Source organism: Chiloscyllium punctatum, chromosome 30 (assembly GCF_047496795.1).
Source record: "Chiloscyllium punctatum isolate Juve2018m chromosome 30, sChiPun1.3, whole genome shotgun sequence".
NCBI lineage: Eukaryota > Metazoa > Chordata > Chondrichthyes > Orectolobiformes > Hemiscylliidae > Chiloscyllium > Chiloscyllium punctatum.
Genome location: NC_092768.1, coordinates 27,623,745 through 27,645,736, shown reverse-complemented (window position 1 = coordinate 27,645,736; position 21,992 = coordinate 27,623,745). Strand labels below are relative to the sequence as shown.

The following is a 21,992-nucleotide window of genomic DNA, read 5'->3' as shown; positions in this document are numbered from 1 at the left end:
GTCATTCTTCACTTTATCTTGTTTCAGCTTTGTTTGGCCTGAGAATAAAGCTCATTTACGGAATGTAACAACAGCAAAACAACCGAAACAGGACAAGGGAACAGGTTAACTAAGCAGCTGTATGGAAACTTGGATTCCGGAATCCTCAATTTATGAACAAATTCATTTATGGGATGTGTATCACTGTCTGGGCCAGTATTTATGGCGCAACACTAGACGCTCTCAAGAAGGTGGTGGTGAGCTGCCTTCTTGAAACGCTGCAGTCGATGTGCTTAGCTAGATCTTAGGGAGGGAGGTCAAAGTTTGACCCATTGATGCTGAAGCAACAGTGCTATATTTTCAAGTCAGTTAGCTGCTTGGCGGTGAACTTCCATGTGGCGGGGTTCTCATCAATCTGCTGCCCTTATTCTTCTAGATGGTAGTGGTGATGAAATAGCGCACTGCTGCTGAGGCTCAGTAGGGAAGGGATTGAACTTATGTGGATGAGGTGCCAATCAAGCAGGCTGCATTTCCTAAAATGGTGTCAAAAGTCATGTGTGCCACTGGAGCTGGACCTATCCAGGCAAATGGGAAGTATTCTATCACGCTCCTCCTGAGTTGTGCCTTGTTACAGATGGTAGACAGGCTCTGGGGATTTAGAAGATGACTTATTTACAACAGAATTACTAACCTCTCACTTGCTCATGCGGTTAAAGCACTAATACAGTTAATTCAGTTTAGTTCCTGGTCAATGGTAAGTATTGGGATGCTGATAGTGGGAGAATCAGTGATGACAATGTCACTGAATGTCAAGGGACATTGACTAAATTCTCTCTTGTTGAAGGTGACAAGACCTGACACTTGTGATGTGAATGTCACTGTTACGGAGTATTCTGCTTTAGCCTGTAAACATAATTTTCACCCATATTCCAAGGCCAATTCCCAATTACAGGATGGGGGCTTTGGCCATGAAGGTCAAAGGTCAGTGTAAATCAGCTCTTCTCTTCCTTTCCCCTCCCACCTTATCAACACGTTCTAAAGCAGACCAAGCTGCCCACTGAAGCAAAGCAGAGCATGAACTGGACACCTACCTGTTGGCTGTGGGGAAAGGCTGCCCTCATTGGGAAGCTCCAGAGACCCCAGTGGGACTTCTGTGTACTCGCTCTGTGCCTGGCTCCCCACTCCACCTCCTCCTGAAGAATTCATCACTGCGCCAAATACAAAAGAAATAGAGCAGACTGTCTTCAAACCAAGATAAATATGGTGTACCTTAGCCTCCTCCAAGGCCTACAGCTTCGTGGACGCAGCTACTGTTTAGGACATGAACCAGATTCGATGGAGATCAGCAGCCTTGGAGGCTGGTTTGCCACAAGGGCTTCAGGCATGAAGGAAAATATCAATGGTAACGTTGAAGATCTGGTTGTGTACATAAAAATGGTTATGTCATGAGGCATTGTAGAAAAGGTTGTCAAGATCCAACAATGCCAACAGGCCCTGACATTTACCACTGCACTATGGGTTCTGAAGTTACCACTGTAGTTTTTCATGTTTTGTCCAGGTTTTCTGTTGTAATCCAGTCACGAAAACCTAAATACAGGACGTTGGTCAGGCCACCTTTGGAGTACTGTGTACAGTTTTGGTCACTGTGCTATAGAAAGGATGCTATTAAATTGGAAAGGGTGCAGAAAAGACTGACAAGGACGTTACCCGGACTGAAGGGTTTGAGTTTTAAGAGACGGCTGGATAGGCTGAGTGTTTTTCCCTGGAGGGTAGGTGGTTGATAGATGATCTTATACAGGCTTATAAATTCATGAGGGACACAGATAAGATGAATAGCAAAGTCTCCTCTAGAAGAGGGGAGTTCAAAAGTACAGGGCATAAGTTTAATGTGAGAGGGGAAAGATTTAAAATGGACCCAAGGGGCACTTTTTTTTCGAAAGAGGGCGCTGTGTTTATGGAATGAACTGCCAGAGGAAGCGGTAGATGCAGATAAAAGTTATAACATTTAGAAGAGAATTGGACAGGTACATGAATAGGCAAGGTTTAGATGGATATGGGATTAGTTCAGTTGGGAAACCTGGTCAGAATGAATGAGTTGGGCTGAAGGGCCTGTTCCTGTGTTGCATGACTCTATGACTGCCTCACTCACTCCATCTCAAGTTACTGTCCTGATCAATCTAGAAATTAAACAGCAATTAAAAAAAAAAGTCATTCACGGGGTATGGGCATGACATGCAAGACCAGAATTCACTGCGTATCCCTCATGGCCCTCAAGATGATGGTGAGATGTCTCTTTGAACAATAATGGAATAACTTTCTTCAGAGAGTAATGTCACAAAAGGTGTACCAAGGAAGGATGACAGATTTCCCTCCCATCCCCGAAGCTGAACGTGATGCAGTAGGGTTTGTAGACTTATTAATTAGCATTCATCCATCACCATTTTCATTCCAAATTTGATTAATAAGCTGAATTTCAAACTCATGATCCTAGATCAGTAAACCAGTGTCCTTGGATTATTAGAAGAATAATGTAATCACTATGGCACCATACTCTATCGATCATAACTGTACTCCACAAATACTGCCCAAGGCTCCAAGGTTTACAAAGACAGGTCAGACAAAATAAGGGCTTATATTCCCTAGAAATACAGATTGTTAAATGGGTAATGTGATGGAGGCTTTTAGGGTATTGATTAGGCAGACGGAAAGAAATTAGAACTACGGTTGAGGGAGTGTAGAGAGCAAAGGAAAACAACATTAAATCAGAGTCAGGTCATTCAGCAGCGAAGTTAGGAAACACTTTTTCATTTAAAAACAAAATAGAGTCTGTTTTTCTTTCAGAATTGGCAGTAGAACTGAAATAATCATTTAAATTTACAAGTGTGATGTCTTTAAACAACAAGGATATGAAGGGATATGAAGCTGATGCGATCAAAGTGAGAGAGGTGCCTGACTACACTGAGTGGCAGAACTGGTTCAAAGGGCTGAATGGCCTCATCCACCCCCAAAGCAAACATCAATTTGGTCAAAACTTTCCATCCAAACACTTTCCAAAACTAACCAAATTCAAAAGCCTTCTGTGACACTCACAGCTGCGTTACAACACCTTGGCCTGGCTTCCCTCACTCTCATCTTTTTTTTAGATTAGATTAGATTACTTACAGTGTGGAAACAGGCCCTTCGGCCCAATAAGTCCACACCGACCCGCCGAAGCGAAATCCATCCATTCCCCTACATTTACCCCTTTACCTAACACTACGGGCAATTTAGCATGGCCAATTCACCTGACGTGCACATCTTTTGGATTGTGGGAGGAAACCGGAGCACCCGGAGGAAACCCACGCAGACACGGGGAGAATGTACAAACTCCACACAGTCAGTCGCCTGAGTCGGGAATTGAACCCGGGTCTCTGGCGCTGTGAGGCAGCAGTGCTAACCACTGTGCCACCGTGACACCATGTCTTGATCCCACAATCTGGAAACCCCTCAGTCATGTTTCCTGAGCTCTTTGCCACTTGTTGAATCCTTTGCCCACTCAGTTTGCTCTTCCTTCTTTAACCAGCAACCCATGACAGTTAATCCAACTTTTACTGATTCCAGATTTTTATTTTCAGAGATTCAAAATCTCCAAATGCCAGGATGGGATTTAATTGCACTCTGTGGATTATCAGCACAGGCAACAAAACTACTGTAGCCAATGTATTGATTCTTTTGTAACAAACTTCTAAGTCTGTCAATTACAAGCTTGTGCAGGAACCAGAGGTAGATGGTTACTCCCATCCTAATATTGTAAGTAGAGATTCTTGAATGGGTAGTAATGAAAACATTTTCATGTTGACAGATCATGAGACTGAACTAACTGCTGCAATGCTTTCATATTTTTTCATGATCAGTGATCGATTCTTGTGAGAGCATCGACTCCTGGACTCCAGCGATTCAAGAAGACAGACCACCTTCAGGGTAGATGGTTATGAACAGCCTAGGGTCTGGAGACAAGGCTTCAAAGCTCAGCACAGCACCAGGTATTATGAGAACTAAATGAACAAAAAAACAAATGGCATTGAAACCTGTGAAGAGCCATGTTGGACTCAATGTTATCTCTTGATTCTCTCTGCTGATCGTAGCTCCTCAAACACCTCTTTTTGTGCCTGATCTCTCAGTATTTTACTTTTATTTGAGTACTCTACACTCAGATGTTAGGTGTGGACAAAGCTGGGCTATCAGATGGCTGGGCAGGAAAGGACACTGTCATTCTCACCAGATGTCCACATCCATACATACACACAAATAGGAGTTCTTTTAGAAAACAATATTTCAGTCTTCCTTATTGAAAATTGCTTTACGGCAAACAATATCAAATTGGCCAATACAAATGATAAAAGAAACACCTGGTATGAATTAAATTCAAATTCAATTGATAGATCTGGAACATAAAATATAGTCCCAGAAACAGAAAGTATGACAAATATCATACATTTACGTAAAGATCCACCTGGTTCACTAACGTACGTCAAAAGGAAGAAGTCTTCTGTCCTTACCGGGTCTAGCCTGGCACGCGATCCCTAAACCACGGCAATGCGCTCCCCTCTTCACTGTCCTCCATTGTGGCCCGACAAGCCACTCAGTTCAAGGGCATTTATAGATGGGCATCAAATAATGGCTTTGTCCACAACGTCCACATTCCATTGAAGCATATACATAGAGCCTTACAACCTTCAGCATTACAGACCACCTCTCTTGGGAAAGTGCTGCAGTGTTTTTGATGACCATCTGTTCTAGTTGTACATCGGAAGGGACTAAGAGGAGGTGCAAATGGAGATTCCCTAAATACCAACATCAATGACGACTTGCCAGTCCTGGGGACATCCTCATCAAACCCAGATCAGACTCTTCGGTCCCAAGAGGACCCACATAAAACAGCTTGGACATATACCAACAACATTTCCCATAGTGCAGGGCTGATTAGAAGAGTGACATTATGCCAAGCATGAATAGTTTAGTAGGAACAGATGACTTAGCAACTACATTTCCCAAAGCACTCCATCATGGACGCTTTCCTCATTTCTCGCCTTGGCCAGTTGGAGAATCGTTGATGAAGAGACTGATTACTGCAATTAATCAGCAATTCTATTATTCCATCTCTACCAGGATAAGACCATAAACCTATAAGATGTAGGAGCAGAAGTAGGCCATCCAGCCTAATAAAAAAAGTCCATCTCAGCCTTGAAAACACTTAACGACCCAGTCTCCACAGCCGTCTCCGGTAAAGAATTGCAGAGATTCACAACCCTCAGAAGAAATTCCTTCTCACGTCTGTCTGAAATGTGCCACCCTTTATTCTGAGATTATTCCCTCTGGTCCTACACTCTATCGCATCCACCCCATCAAGAATCTTGTATGTTTCACTTTCTTTGGAGCTCCGACGAGTACAGGCCCAACTTATGCACCCTCTCCTCATAAGAAGAACTCTCCAAACTCAATATCAGCCTAGTGTGAACCTTCTCCAGTCTGCCTCCAATGTGAGTACATCATTCCTTAGATAAGAAGTCCAAAACTGATCACAGTATTCCAAAAGCGGCCTAATAATTACTATCGTTTCAGAAAGAACTCCCTACTGTAGAAGGTGAACCAGATAAACCCAACTCTTTATCTGTGTATATTCCTATATTGTTGTTGCACCAGAGACAGCATTGACTAGGTGTACAAGTACTTTCATCAGTGATACAAGGAGACTCCACTTTTTGATATATCCAAGTCCTATTCCAGTGTCACAAGAATAATGAAAAGTAGATTAAAAAACTGCCATTCAGGTTAAGTACAGAGTTGGATTCGCTCTCTGAGGAGTGACATTCAAACTTAGGTGAGGCAAGCGCAGAATGTTGTAACTTTCAATGACTGTGTGTGTCTGGGCAAGGGTGGAAGGAGTTTCATTCCCTATCAGGCAGCAATCCATCATTCTTTCAATTATGTGGATGTGGGTGAAGATGTTGTTCATTTCTAGTTGTACCTTGAGATGGTGATGGTCCCACATGGGTAAAGTGCACCCATGGTGGCATCAGACAGAAAATGCCAACACGATCGATGGGATTATAACCTTTCCAGATCATCTACTCTTCCCTTCTAGAGGGTAGGTCAAATGGTAAGTTTCAGATCGATCTAATCATAGCCGTGTTTGGCAAGTGGTTGCCCACATGGAATAGAAGGCTTCTCCAGCTCAACTGGACATCTGCTTTCGTTGCAGCATCGGGACCATAGGAGAACCTCACTGTCTTTATTGTTCTTTCCACAGCCCCAGTTTTGAGACCCATCACCTCCAACAAATTACAGACAACTCCCTTAAACAGATTTGTTCCTGGTTTTAAAACACCCTGATTCTTCACAGTCATAATCTTTTTGATCACATCACCCCCTTTACGATTAAACTGTTTACTCTCTTCCTCCCTGGGATACCTGGATTGCAAAGCAACCACAACGATCTGACAAAAAAGTGGAGGTCAAACAAATAGCACAAAACAACCATCTTGCATACCTTCTTTCAGTTTTGTGAAATCGGCTGTTGTCTGCCTCATTGGAACTAACAGAGAGAGGAAATCAGTGAATGAAACGGGCAGAGATATGATGAACTGATAGATGCACAATGGTGAGTATAACACAGGTAGTGTGCAATAATGATAAAATTTGCATTACTAGGGCTGGCTGGAACTCCACTGAATGGCAAACAGCCAAGCAAAGAAGGTTTAATCTGCTGCCCTCTGCTGATATTCGCGCGTCATTGGCAAGTGAGAATCTTATGTTGCTCACAGGATGCCTGCCTCTAAACCAGAAACTCTACAGTCCCGTCCCTTTGGCTAAGGAAGGTGCAGCCAAAAAAGGTCAAGTATCAACCTGCAAATCCTTCTAGCACACGACAATGACAGGTAGTGACAGCAGGAGAGACTCCTAGTCAGCCATGTGATTTAAAGATTGTGAGAGCTACAGTCATCAGTCCATGTAGAGGTGTAAAAGTGCACACTCCCCATCAGTTTCCAAAGTTCTCGGATGTAACAATGCGCAGTAACTAGGTGTGCAAAAGTGCACGCTGCCACACAGCAATTCTGACTTGCTGAGTGAACATTGACAGCGTCCCAGGAGCAAGATGCCTTGGCAAAACCCCCACCGGGAGAGGGAGAAAAGAAGGAAGACTAAAAAAAACAGAGTGAGAAAGAATGACAGAGAGAGTGAGACAAAGAGATAGATATCGAAAGTGGGTAACCCAGCATTCAAAGGGGGCCAGTTCTGGAATGGTACTGGTACCAAGATGTGCCATGTCAGCTCATCCTGTACATTCTCTTATGACACACAGAGAGATTCACAAAACCTGGAAAGGTGAATGGCCACAGTAATTATGAAATAACCTTGCAAAAAGAACATAATATTATCAAGTATGCACTTCAAATCTTAAGCGTGCAACTCTTATTATTTGGCATACATCGTTCAGGAGACTTTGCTTCACACCAACAGTAACACTAATGCAATGAAATGTATAACAAGGCATGGAAGCACTGTACACCATTGTTCCTTGCTTCAACTACATAACAGCTTGTCCAGAACAGTTAACTAATTTGAACAGACAATGAAGAGCCAAACTGTTCACCGTGCATTGAAAAATAGAAATGTTTGGTACAGAAGGAAGGCTATTCAGCCAATTGCGTTAATGCTGGATCTTCAATTTCCTAGGGCCCTTATAATTCTTGCTTTCCATTCGTTAACTTTTTTTGGAAGTTGCTATTACAGCCACTTCCACCAGCCTTTCAAAGCAGTGCATTCAATATCACAGCAACTGGCTGTGTAAGACAAAACCTCACTTCTGGCTTATCTTCCAATCAGACTAACCAGGAGCCTCTGTGCTGCATATTCTATGCAATACTGTGCAACGAGCTTGAGGCTGAATATTCTGCCCCTTTTAAGATTATGAAGGATTATTGTTTAATCTAATAGACATGCCTGCAAGCAGTTTGAGGTGGGAAATACAAAAGCCTTTGTCAAACAATGTTTCTCCTAAATTATTTTCTTATATCTTTTACTCCCAGCCTTTTTCTGCAAGACTAGCACTTATTGCTCATCCCCAATTGCCCTGAACTGAGTGGATTGCTGGGCAATTTCAGAGGGCAGTTATGACTCAATGACACTAGTGAGGGCTTGGAGTCACATGGATGACACTTCAGGTAAGGTCGGCAGAGTATCTGCCCTAAAAGATCAGATGAGTTTTATGGCAATTGATGATAGACTCATGATCAACGTCATGGAGATTTGCTACCAATTCCAGATTTCAGCTGAATTTAAATCCCACCAGCCAAGGTGGGGATTTGAATCAGTGTTCCTGGAACATTAGGTTTGATTGCTAGATTACTAGTCCAGTCTCATTACCCCTATGCCATCCACCTCCCCCAGGATATGAAGAATATTTGAGATGGTGAGTTGAGGAGGTTAAAGTCTTCCGCTGAAGTGGCGAAGAACATGATCATTTTACTATTGGCTGGGAAGGGTTAGGTGACCAATAGTGTGTGTGGAGGTCATATGATGAAACCTCCAGGGACACAATCAACCAGAACTGATTTGGAGATGCCAGTGTTGGACTGCGGTGTACAAAGTTAAAAATTACACAACACCAGGTTATAGTCCAACAGGTTCAATTGGAAGCACTAGCTTTCGGAGCACCGCTCCTTCATCAGGTGGTTGTGGAGTACACATTTGTAAGACACAGAATTTATAGCAAAAAAGTTTACAGTGTGATGTAACTGAAATTATACATTGAAAAATACCTTGATTGTTTGTTGAGTCTTTCATCTGTTTGAATGCCATGATAGTTTCACTTCTTTCATATGTAAATCACAAAACTTTTTTTAAGAAGTTACATTCTCAGGTTAACTGAGACAATTGGTGTTAGCCAGATAATATGTTGAAGGTGTTAGCCCCCTGTGTTCTCTGTCTGTGCCATAATGTTTAGACTGATTCTAATCTAAAAAGTGAGTGAACAGAGTTTTACATTAATTCATGCAGTTTTTAAGCAAAGTACAATGTAACTCTACAAGTATAAATTCACCCCATAGATGTGTATGTGTGCATGTGTGTGTGTGTCTGTCTGTCTATCTGTCGTAGGGGATTGTGAGTGCGCAAGAGTATCTAAGTCTGTGAGGGGGTGCACGTGTGAATGTGTGAGTATACCTGTGTCCGAGTGTCCCTGTGTGTGTGTGTGTGTGTATAGTGCAATGGTGGTCACCTGTTGTGTGACATGAACCCAAGGTCCCGGTTGAGACCCTCCCTCTGGGTACGGAACTTAGCTATCAGCCTCTGCTCGGCTACTTTTCATGTACACCTCCCACCATGTGCATGGAAGCTACTCATGTGACTAAGCCAATGTCATCTATCTTACACGTGGTAGGCAAGGATGCCCTGAGGCATGGTACATTGGGGAAGCCGAGCAAAGGCTACGACAACGGATGAATGGGCACCGCACAACAATCAACAGATAGGAGTGTTCCCTCCCAGTTGGGGAACACTTCAGTGGTCCAGGGCATTCGACGGCAGACCTTCGGGTGAGCATCCTCCAAGGCGGACTTCGGGACAGGCAGCAGCGAAAGGTAGCCAAGCTCTGTACCCATAGAGAGGACCTCAACCGGGACCTTGGGTTCATATCACACTACAGGTGACCATCATTGCACTATATACACACACACACACACACACACACACACACACACAGACACTCCTTCTCTCTCTCTCACTCACACACACACATTTGTAGGATGAATTTGTACTTGCAGAGTTAGATTAGATTAGATTCCCTACCATGTGGAAACAGGCCCTTCGCCCCAACAAATCCACACCGACCCGCCGAAGAGTAACCCACCCAGACCCAATTCCCTCTGACTAATGCACCTAACACCATGGGCAATTTAACATGGCCAATTCACCTAACATCTTTGGACTGCGGGAGGAAACCGGAGCAATCGGAGGAAACCCATGCAGCCACAGGGAGACTGTGCAAACTCCACACAGACAGTAGCCAGAGCTCAGAATTGAACCTGAGAGCCTGGTGCTGTTAGGCAGCAGTGCTAACCATTGAGCCACCGTGCTGCCCTACATTGTTCTTTGCTCAAAAACTGCATGAATTAACGTAAAACTCTGTTAACTTACTTTTTACATTAGAATCAGTCTAAACATTATGGCACAAAGAGAGAACACAGGGGGCTAACATCTTCAACATATTACCTGGCTAACACCAATTATTACAGTTAACCTGAGAATGTAACTTTTAAAAAAAATAGTTTTGTGATTTACAGATGAAAGAAGTGAAACCATCATGGCATTTGATCAGATTAAAGACTCAACAAACAAACAATCAAGGTATTTTTCAATGTATAATTTCAGTTACATCACACTGTAAACTTTTGTGATAAATTCTGTGTCTTACAATTGTGTACTCCACAACCATCTGATGAAGGAGCAGCACTCCGAAAGCTAGTGTGCTTCCAATTAAACCTGTTGGATTATAACATGGTGTTGTGTGACTTTTAAGCAGAATTGACCACTGCTAAAGGAGACAGGCGGGATAACACATGGATTGGGGAGGAAAAAGGGTGTGGAAGGCAAGGCTGGGATCTTGCCAAAGCCGATCATCTCCCTTCCCAGCAGCCTAACAACCTCCTACCTGCCCCTTTACCCTGCTTCATGCGCTCTTTCCTCCTGCGTTTTCGGGTAGGCTTCACCCATGGGCTCTCGCTCTTCCACTTCTTCTTCCCTTTCCTTTTCAAACTCGAACTGGAGCTCTGCAGAAATTAGACAGCGGGATCAGAGGCCACACACACATAGGGATGTCTGTTGGAGGGGATGAGTGAAGGGAGAACGGAGAATGAGTAGAGAACGGATTTGGCGTGTGAAGGGTAGTTAAATGCCAGCAAGATACAAAGACTTTCTGCTCACTGGGTGGTGGGGAGGGAGGCCAAGGTTTGAGTTACTCACAGTGATAGGAGTTTTGGATGAGCTGAAGAGGGTGGAAGGTGAATGAGTATTGGAATAGGCAACAATGTCCTCGAGGCTCATCCAAAACACCTACTTTAACACACACCAAGTCCTGTTCCCCTATCACTGTCCACATTGGCACCCAGTTGCACCACTTCTCAATTTTAAAACTTTCATCCTTGTTAAACAATTATAAAACACAATTCAATACAGCATAGGAACAGGCCCTTTGGCCCACCAAGCCTGTGCTGATTCTGATCCTAATTTAGACTCACTACTTATTGCCCATGTGCAGTTTTGATCCCTGTTTGCTTCCCATTCACGTGCAGGTGAACTTGCTCTCCCAGGAGGGAGATAAATATAGAGAAGGCAGAGGGACATCAATGCAACTGTCCTGTATCTCCCATCAGGGAGGCAGAGAGCAGAGCACTGGAACAGATTCTCTTTCAAACCAAGAAAAAGGAAGATGCATTTTGCACAACACTTTCACCACCTCAGGATTTCACAACCCACTTCACAGCATTTTGGAGACATGTGATGTAACACTGTTAGGAAATGCGGCAGCAAGTTTGCTGCAGGATCCCACAGGCAGCAAAGGGTGAATGACTGGAAACACTGCCGAGTGCAGCAGGATGTCAAAAATGGAACAGGAGAAAGGAAACATATTCTCCTCTTCATGCAAGAGAACCAGGTGGTGAGTGACTCTCTGGAATTCTGTGGTCTGCTTCACTACCTCTTCAAACCAGGATGATGAATCAAAAAAGTTAAAACAAAATGGCTCTTTTCTCGTTTACAGATGGCACCCAGCACAACACTCACTGATACTTGGAACTGATATACTCACCTGCATACCACTGGAGCTGCAGTACGGGGTGAGTTGAATGGGTCAGTGGCAAGTTCAAATCCCGAAAATCAGGGCAAGTGTTTTACGAGAAACAAGAGGCTGTGAAATCCAAAGGTTTGAATCTGCTGAGAGCTTCATGGCTTGCTGCCCACTATTGTCCACTTTCTGTCACTGTGACCTGGGAACTGCCAATTGTTTCATCGAGGACGGGGGTTGCGATTAAAACTCGGAAAACGCAAAAGCTGCACGGGAGTTTACGTGGTTACCCCCAAACTACCTCAAGTTTATGATTTACTTATTTAAAAGCAATCTGAAATGAGTTTAGTGCAGAGAAGTCACCTGATTAGTAAGGAGTACACAATGGGTGCTCGTTCCCGAAAGGTTAGCAGAAGTATTTTGTGACTTTGTGGAGTCATTCTGGAAACACATCCTCACCCCACCCCATTGATACGGGTTATCAAAGCCAGCCCAGACGAGCATGCGGTCAAGACATCTCGATAAAGGCACCCCTCTTTTTTAAAATACAAAATGATGTTGGCACTGTGCCAAGAAGAGAACACAATACCAGAGTCCCAATGAACAAGAAAAGGAATTGGATAGGCAGGAATGCAACAGCAACGTACCCTGTCAGAGATGTTTCCAGACCCCTCTAGCTCCTCCTCATCATCCTCCACGTCACTCAATCGATCCTCAGCTGCATCACCCTCAGTCTGGAAGAGGAAATATTACTGAGTCTTTTCATTCACTTTTATTGTCTATAATAGAAAGCTGAAACAGTGATCACAAAGCTCCAAGCCAGCTTCCCTCCAGGGCAGTGATCACGGAGGGTACAACAGCACTGATGCACACAATGGGCTCTGTTTGTACGGAGACCCTCAGTCCTCATGCACTGACAGTGCAATGTTCTGCTTGTACAGAGCTTTCAACATCACACCGCTGTTTCACACTGAACCTCCAGCAGCCCTCCCTTTGTATCTACCATCCCACAGTGCAGAGCTCCCTCATTACTGTCCCTCTAGCAGTGGTGCTGTCTGTGCAAATTACCCGTCAGCACTTAGCACCTCTGTGCTAACTCTTCAGCAGTGCAGCACTCCTTCCACACTGACCCTCCAACAGTCGCCCCTCAGACAGTGCAGGGCTCCCTTATTACTGCACCTCCAACAGTGTAGTGCTCCTGTAGTGACGATCCTCCGATACTGCAGCGCTCCCTCAGTTCTGACCCAGAACAGTACTGCGCTCCCTCAATAATGCCACTCTAACATGGCAGTGAACCCTCAGTACTGACCCTCTGACTGTGGGGTCCACCTAGAGAGAAATATGCAGACAGTGGGAGACAGATATTCCTGGACTCACCTTGCTAGACTTATCAGAATCTGCTCTCCCATCCACCGAGTAACTATCATAGAAGAGGTTGAAGTCATCGCCCACCTCGGTATCCCATTCATCTAACACTTCCATTGGCTCCACCACCTTCTCAGGTTCTGCCTCCGTGGAGAGATCCAGAACTGGAACAGAACCAGCTACCCTGGTGACCTCTTTCACCTCTTGTGGATGGACCCTGTTCATAGCACCACTCAAATTCTGAAAAGAGGCAGAAGCAATTTGATTTTCCCGTTTGGTACCCACATTACTATCTCTGCTGCAAAGTTTAAAAGGCAATTTCATAAAAAGTCAGTGCATATATCAGAGAAACATCGCTCACAGCCCATTTTAGTTTGGGTGCCATGTTTTCTTTTGCATCTCAGAGCAAGTCAATCTTGGAAATCCAAAACTTCCTTATTTATTGACAAGAGGTGTTGGCGACAAGAAGCCTTACACATGATTCTGCATGAGGTACATAAGTTTGCTTGCTAATTTAGGGCTAAATTGGAGGTTGGGGGAGAAATGGGAGATTTTTTTGAATTTGTGCAATACTTTCAGTTTCAGGATACTCAAGTACTTCATAGCTGATAAAGAGTTTTGAACATTTATGTTAGGAACAATATACAACTTAAACATTTAATTTACACTTTGCATTTATTGTATTATGAAGGGTGAGACATGATTCCATTCCATTTTTAACAGTTTTTAAAAGATTTTACAAACCTCATTCAAGGAGATGGGGGCTGGCAGTATAGGACATTGGGGGAAAGAAAAATAGGAAAAAAATTGCACTAATGCCCAGTGATAATGGTCCACGAAAATCCAAAATGAAGCTGTGGGGGTAGGCGTGGATGTGTGCACGTGCATACCAAAGAGTGGGTACAGGAAATTTTAAACTCTCTACTAAGTACTTGCACAATGCTGCTTGAAACAGAGTTTAGGGAATTCACATACAGCAAGCTTTGTTTTAGTTGGCACCTAATGAACCAGCACTCTTCACTAAACAAGCAAAAGTTATACGCCTCAAATAACCAAAGTTTACTGTACTATCGCGATTTTCAAGTTGTCAGTTGAGTGTGAGTAACAAGGCTCTCTGCTGGTAAGTTTTATTTCAGGCAAAAGTTGCATTATTGTTTAAGTGATTTATGCTGTAAATTAAGTAGATTAGTGATGTGAATACCCCCTGCATTATGTACCTATTACTTAGTTTGTGTTGTTACATTGATTACATGGACCTCTTGATCAACCAGCATACTTGATCAAGTGACACAGACCTAGTCCCTTTGGTGCTGGTTAACAACATGCTTGCTGCATCTGTTCTGAAGTTAAGGTAATAGAGAATTTAGTTTGCAGTTTATTTTCAGTGTCTGCAGAAAGATCATCCAGTGAAAACAGAGATTTGCCAGAAGAAAACCGAATGCATCTGTGACAGCCTGAGCGAGAAGCCATAGCATGAAAACAGTGTTGGATGCTTGCTTGGGGTTTGATCTTTTTGAGAACATTTCTGAGATAAAAAGAATAGTGTGAGTTTGAATTCCTCTGTTGGTGGCTATACTGAAAAGGTTCCGACATTTTGTCCAGTTTAATACAAAATACTTCACATTTGTTTTGCATAATAAACCTTTTGTTCTGCAAATGTGTTCAGTGATTGACCTTCACAGCTTAAAAATAAACAACATGAGGCCAGTCAAGCCAGGTATGATGCTTGAATCGGACATGTTCAATCTTAATCAGCTGGGATCAAAACAGTGGCCATTGTATAGAGCAATCTTTCAAGAAATAGCAATATGAAAGCAACCAGAAAGTTAATTTTTCAGATGCTGATTGAGGAGGTAGCATTGACCACGACACCAGGGGTATCTCTGTAAGCTCATATTCAAAAATGGTGGCACAGAACCTTTGCATTCCGGACCATAAAGGAGATCAACTTCTCTCTGTCTCTCTCCAGTACCACAATAGTGATCACATTGTTAAGAATCTGTACAAGGATACTCTGGTAGGGCTTGGCGTCAGACCAGTGTATAGTTGGTGTACTCACCAAAGCCCCACTGCTGGTTACTGCATCAGCCCCTCCCCTGGACCGCACTCGCATAGATCCCAGTGGTGTCGGCTCCTTGGCCATTTCTTCTTTCAGAAGACTGATCTTTTTGGGGGACTCCATGCCTAAGGTTTCTGGTTTTCTCTTCTTGATGAGTGCTGTGAATCAGAGAAAAAGTCTAACTTAACAAAGTTGGTATCATTCATCTCACCAGGAAAAGGGCACTACTTCTAGGTTAACAACATCCTTCCTACAGCAGAGTGACCAGAATTGTACACAGGATTCTAAAGTGGCCTCACCAATGTCTACTACAGCTGCAACATGACGTCCCAACACCTGTAATCAATGCTCCGACCAATGACGGTAAGCCAAATACTTTCTTCACCACCCTGTCTAATGATGATGCCACTTTAAGGGGCTATGAACCTGCATCCCTAGGTCCCTCTGGTCAACAACACGCAAGCTCAACTCCACTCTGACACCATGTTAAGAGCAGCAAGCCTTGTTTAAGCAGTGATTGTTTAAACTGCCTGCAAGATGAAGAATGTTGCTGGGACGAGAGGGTTTGAGTTGCAGGGAGAGGCGGGATATGCCTGGACGTTTTTCTCTGGAGCGTCAGAAGCTGAGGGGTGACCTTATATAGGTTTATAAAGTCATGAGGGGCATCGTTAAGATGGATAGCAAAGGTCTTTTCCCAGGGTAGGGGAGTCCAAAACTAAAGAGCATTGGTTTAAAAGGTGGTAAGGATTTAAGAGACCTGATGGGCAACTTTTTCACATAGAGGTTGGTGCATGTATGGAATAAGCTGCCAGAGGAAGCGGTAGCGGTGAGTACAATTGCAACATTTAAGAGATTTAGAGGGATATGGGCCAAATGGGACTAGTCCAGTTTAGGATATCTGGTTGACGGGTTTGTTTTCCCTGCTGTATGTCTCTTTGACTTTGGCATTAAGTGAGAAGAGAAGAAGTCCTTACTCTAACATAGGACTTCAGTGAGTCTATGTAATTCTTTATAGTCAGTCAATGAACAACCAGCAAGCTTCTGCAAACTGAAACCTGATCATGACCATTTTGGTTCTGATGCAGTAGCATATTGGACTCAAAATGTTAACTGCTCCTCGATGCTGCCAGACTCCCTGAGCTTCTCCAAACACTTTCACAGAATCTTAGAATCCCTACAGTGTGGAAGGCCATTCGACCCATTGAGTCCACACTGACCATTCCACCCAGACCCACCCCTCTACCTTATCCCTCAAACCCTGCATTTTCCATGGCTAGTCCACCTAGTCTGCATATTAGATAAGATTAGATTAGATTACAAACAGTGTGGAAACAGGTCCTTTAGCCCAACAAGTCCACACCGACCCATCAAAGCGCAACCCACACAGACCCCCTCCCCCACATTTACTCCTTCAATTTAGGATGGCCAATTCACCTAACCTGCACATTTTTGGACTGTGGGAGGAAACCGGAGCACCCGGAGGAAACCCATGTAGACATGGGGAGAATGTGCAAACACCACACAGTCTGTCGCCTGAGGTGGGAATCGAACCGGGGTCTCTGACGCTGTGAGAAATGCAGTGTTAACCACTGTGCCACCCAAATCTTTGGGCTGTGGGAGAAAACTCACACAGATAGGAGGATAATGTTCAAACGACGCACAGACAGTCACCCAAAGCTGGAACTGAAGCTAACCACTGAGCCATTGGGTTAAGTTATCTACTTTCATGACATTAGTGGAGGGATAAATATGGACAGCACTTCTTTTGGTAAGAATCCATTTGAGAGTGGAGGGAAGTTGGGACTGAATTTAACATCTCACCTGGGAGGTGGCAACTTTGATAGTTCGATAATGCGGCACTCCCTCAGTACTGACACCCTGTGCACCAGCAATGGGGTCCTCCTTTCGTAATGTACCAGGAGTGACGGTCTGGATTTATGGATGAATCTTCCAGAGATGGACGCAAACCCATGACCTTCTGATCTGCAGGACTAGATACTACTCACTCAACAGCCAACGGCTTCACGAGAGAGTAGAGCAGTGAGGTCTTTCTCTCTCTGTCTGTCTGTCTGTCTGTCTGTCTCTCTCTCTCTCTCTCTCTCTCTCTCTCTCTCTCTCACACACACACACACACTAATTTTTAAAGGGTCTCATCCTTTACCTGCTGGCACCCCTGCTTCTGCCTCAGCTGTACCTCTGCTCGGCAGCAATTCAAACTGCTGCTGCATAGTTGGGTTCACAGGATCCGGGTGGCAAGAATCACCTTTCATCTCCACCAGCTTCATCTGTGAAGCAAAATAAAACAGTCATGTTTACATACAGTGTAAATCCAGCAAAGTAGCGCAGGAAAGGGGAATATATTGATAAGCATTAAGCATATACGTAAAAAAAGACAGCACTGTAAGTTAGGTTGGGGAGGTGGAAACCTAGATCTCAGAATTGTAAAGGGGAGAATCCAGTCACCCAGTTGGACTCGCCAGCAACCAACTTCTGGAAAAGGCCAACATATTCAGACTTCATCCAGCACCGTTTGGGGCTAAGTGAGGCAGGAGAAAGAATACAACGCTTCGCAGATAAACTCAGGCCCCTTTTAGCATTTCCGATACATCCAACTCCCTCCATCGACTTTGTTGTCTACAGTTCGCAACTGATTCTAATGCCGGTCCAGATTTTGAGCCCATATCCCTGGAATGGGATCCAATCCCATGACCTTTGGAGTCAAAAGTCAGAGTGCCACTGACTGAGCTATGGATGGATACAAGAGGACATCTGCCTTTATAAGAGAAAATAACCTAATCTCGACAAACTGAGATGATGGTCAGCTTTTGAAAAGTGGGAGTTGTCTTCTCTGGTCTTGTCGGGGGAATGAATTTCAGAACCAATGGCCAAAAGCGGTTCACAGACAGGACGTCAGTGTGTCAATCCCAAAGCCACACAGACCAGCAGATTTAAATTCACCCCTCAGGAAGTCCATGCCCTTCGATTCTCAGCCATCAGAAGGGAAGGCGTCGGTTGGAGAAGGAAGGATCGGAGATTCACTCGATAATGGTGTCCGAAAATTTCTAAACCCTGATAACTTGCCTAATTGATGCATGGAGATAAAAGAAACTGCCTAAATGATTCCAGGTTCGATGTGTGCATTTCCAAGTCCCATTGCATGGGGAGGCCGATACCATTCGTGTCACATACCAAACCCAAAAGCGTGCAAGACTGGAATTTTACAAGCCTATGGAATTTTGTCCCATCCATTCTCACCCCCAGTACAATTACACATGCTTTCTCATGATTAGCACCAACTTAGCACCACGTCCCAGCGTGCTTTAATGATCCTGCAGCATTTAACCTGTCAATTCTGGCGTTCCCACATGCTCCTATCATGAGTTGAGTTATGCCAATGCCCAAAGTAAGACTTACCTGAGCAGGACTGGGTTTAAACATCGACTTCCTGGCCCTGTGAACCTTCGCTTTCTCCACCTGGCCTTGGTGAGTATCCGGTCTCTCTGCTGTTGCTGTTGACACTTCATTCCTGCCTTGGGCTATGGATTCACTTGCAAGGCTCCTGGCCAAATTCTGAATTCATTACAAGTCATGGAGCATAAAAAGGTAGACGGACAAGACAAATAAGTTAATACTCGCCAATTGACGTCACATCAGCTTTAGACATGTGTTTAACAGGTCTCAAAGGCACACTCAAAGGATCTGTACTTCCACCATGACACATTGTACCTGACCGGTGTTTGTTGAGAGAAAGGATTTTCTCGCTCTGTGGATCTCTGGATATTCCTCCGGATCTGGGACTGTGACCTCTGTTTCTGCGCCAACTTCATTGATTGTTCGGCCAGTCGGCAGACCCGCCATCCGCTGTGGACACCAATCAGAAACAGAAGTCAAGACAGAAATGGTTGTGAGGATGGTGAAGACAGAAGGGGATGCATGGAAAAGGCAGAGGACAATGAAAAAGAGATGGGCAAGATGATATGGAGGTTAGGGTGGCCGCATTGCATAGGCTGCGAGTGGGATTGAGCAGCAGGTATTAGTTCAGTCTGAGGGGTGACCTTACAGAGGTTTATAAAATCATAAAGGTGCATGCATAGGGTGAATAGCCAAGGTCTTTTCACCAGATTAGAGGAATCCAAAGCTAGAGTGCACAGATTTAAGGGGTAACCTTTTCATACAGAGGGAGGTGCATGTATGGAACAAGCTGCCAGAGCAAGTGGTGGAGACTGGATTAATTACAACATTTAAAAGGCATCTGGATGAGTATATGAATAGGAAAGGTGCCGAGGGATATGGGCCAAATATTGGCAAATGGGTTTAGATTAATTTAGGATATCTGGTCGGCATGCTCGGGTTGGACCGAAGGGCCTGTTTCTGTGCTGGACAACCCTCTGACTTTAATTACAACAGCAGAAAAACACCTCCCTCCATCTCGTTTGCCAGTCCTCAGAAGTGAAGTGAGCTCTCTTTACCTGACTGAAGTTGCCTTTGAGAATCGACTTTCGGGCTCGGTGGACATCCTGATTCTCGTCCGGAGAATGCACTGCACGTTCCGACTCTGCTATTCCTCCAGGACCTTCACCAACTGGCCGGCCAACAGGCAAGCTCGCCAACTTCTCCACCAAGCTCTGTGTGCAGTCAGGCATAATTAGTCACAAGGTGAGGATAAAGAAATCAGGGAAATCAAAGGCAGGAAGATGGGCTACCTAGTTATGTACAAAGGGAGCCTCAACATTATGGCATTGTTTATGCACATCCAGCCCTCCCCAGCAAACAATGCAAACGTACAACTTTAAAAAAAGCACGGAAAGAAGTTTGGCAAGCTAAGAGAACAGAAAGTAGGTGTAAATGCTCAAGGTGTAAACTGTGGTGTGCCACAGGGATCAGAAGATACGTTTGCCAACTTTATTGACAACACAAAAAAGTCAAGTGACTTGACACAAGCAGGTTTATAAAAAGATAATTTCTAGATTAAGTAATCGGGTAAAGTTGTGAAAAATGGAGTATAATCAACAAAATGTGAAGTTGTTCACTTTGGCAGGCAGAATATCAAAGAAGCATATTATCTAAATGGCAAGAAATTGCAGAGCTCTGAATTATACAAGCATCTGGGAAAAGATTAGTACGCAGTTACAGCAGGTAATTTGGAAAGCTAATGGAACATTAGCATTATTGCATGGGGAGTTCAATACAAAAGTAAGGAGGTTCTATCATACAAAGAACTACTGAGACCAAATCTGGAATACCATATTATTTAGTTATACAGTACAGCCTTATTTAATGAAGGTTGTAAATGCATTTGGGGCAGTTTAGAGAAGGTTTACTAGACCAATAACAGGAATGAGCATGTTACTTTCGGAAGAAAGGTTGGAAAACGTAGGCTTATGTTTACTGGAGGTTAAAAGAGTAAATGGCAACTTGTTTGAAACACACAGAATCCTGAAAGATCTTGATAGGGCAGAGAGGATACTTCTTCTGGGTCTAGGACTAATTGATTAAAAGTCAGAGTTTGCTTATTTGAAATAGACATTTGGCTAATGGATTTTTTTTCTCTCAGAACGTTGAGTGTCTTTGGATCTCTCTTCCTGAAAAGCAGGGGAAGCAGAGACCTTGAACATTGTAAGGCAGAGATAAATAAGATTCTTGTTAAGCAAGGGTTGGAGGTTAACCAGGCTAGGCAGGAATATGGATATGAGATTACAATCAGATCAGCTATGACCTTACTGAATGGTGGAGCAGACATGATGAACGGAATGGCCTGGATCATGTCAGTAAAGAGGAAATAAACTGCTTCCTCAGGAAAGTAGCCAACATAATCAAAAACCCCTCCCACTCCCACTATACTCTCTTCCATCGGACAGAAAATACAAAAGTTTGAAAACATGTACCAACACACTTAAGAACAGATTCTTGCTGTTATCAAGCTTATGAACGGACTTCTCATATATTAGAGTTGATGTTTCTCTGCACCTTCTCTGCAGTTGTACCACTATATTCTGCACTCAGATCTATTAGGAGAAAGTGAGGACTGCAGATGCTGGAGATCAGAGCTTAAAAATGTGTTGCTGGAAAAACGCAGCAGGTCAGGCACCATCAAAGGAGAAGGAGAATCGACGTTTCGGGCATAAGCCCTTCTTCAAGAAACCTGAAGAAGGGCTTATGCCCGAAACGTCGATTCTGATCTATTACCCTGATGTACTTACGTAAGGTATGATCTGTCTGGATAGCACAGAAAACAACAGTTTTCACTGTACCTCAGTACGTGACAATAATAAATCAAATCAAAACAATTGCATGCTGTTTGCTGGTTACAGTATATCCACAGCACAAGTTACCTCCACAAAGAATGATGATAAATTGATTAAACTTGGTTTAACAAAATCATATTGACTTTGCCTGATCACCTTGAATTTATTGAAGTGTCCTATTCTAAGTTCCTTAATAATACTGTCTAAAGGGCAGCACTGGCCACAGTGATTAGCACTGCTGCTTCACAGTGCCAGGGACCCACGTTCAATTCCAGCTTTGGGTCTGTAGGGAGACTGTCTATTTGTGTGGAGTTTGCATGTTGTCTCCATGTCAGCGTGGGTTTCCAAAGATGTGCAGGTTGGAGGATTGAACATGCTTAATTGTCTGTAGTGTCCGGGAATGCAGGCTAGGTGGACTAGCCATGGTAAATGTGGGATTACAGGGCGAGACGAGGGGACTGGGTTTGGGTAGGACACTGGGAGGAGGATCAGTACAGAATTGAGGAGCCAAATGGCCTCTAGC

At 43.9% G+C, this 21,992-nt stretch overlaps 1 protein-coding gene across 3 annotated transcripts in view; it reads right to left on the bottom strand.

Annotated features, from left to right (window-relative positions):
- Positions 1–21,992, bottom strand: part of LOC140455342 (histone-lysine N-methyltransferase EHMT2-like) — a 91,180-nt gene that overhangs the window by 49,998 nt on the left and 19,190 nt on the right. For 2 of the 3 annotated variants that reach the window (XM_072550121.1, XM_072550124.1), the window contains exons 6-14: positions 19,694–19,849; positions 18,951–19,085; positions 18,639–18,794; positions 17,386–17,509; positions 15,225–15,382; positions 13,178–13,405; positions 12,448–12,534; positions 10,670–10,787; positions 1,071–1,187 (exon numbers count right to left, since the gene is read on the bottom strand). In XM_072550121.1, the coding sequence (XP_072406222.1) occupies positions 1,071–1,187; positions 10,670–10,787; positions 12,448–12,534; positions 13,178–13,405; positions 15,225–15,382; positions 17,386–17,509; positions 18,639–18,794; positions 18,951–19,085; positions 19,694–19,849 (1,279 nt within the window). The remainder of the gene's footprint in view (positions 1–1,070; positions 1,188–10,669; positions 10,788–12,447; positions 12,535–13,177; positions 13,406–15,224; positions 15,383–17,385; positions 17,510–18,638; positions 18,795–18,950; positions 19,086–19,693; positions 19,850–21,992) is intronic. The other variant, XM_072550122.1, reaches the window with a different exon arrangement.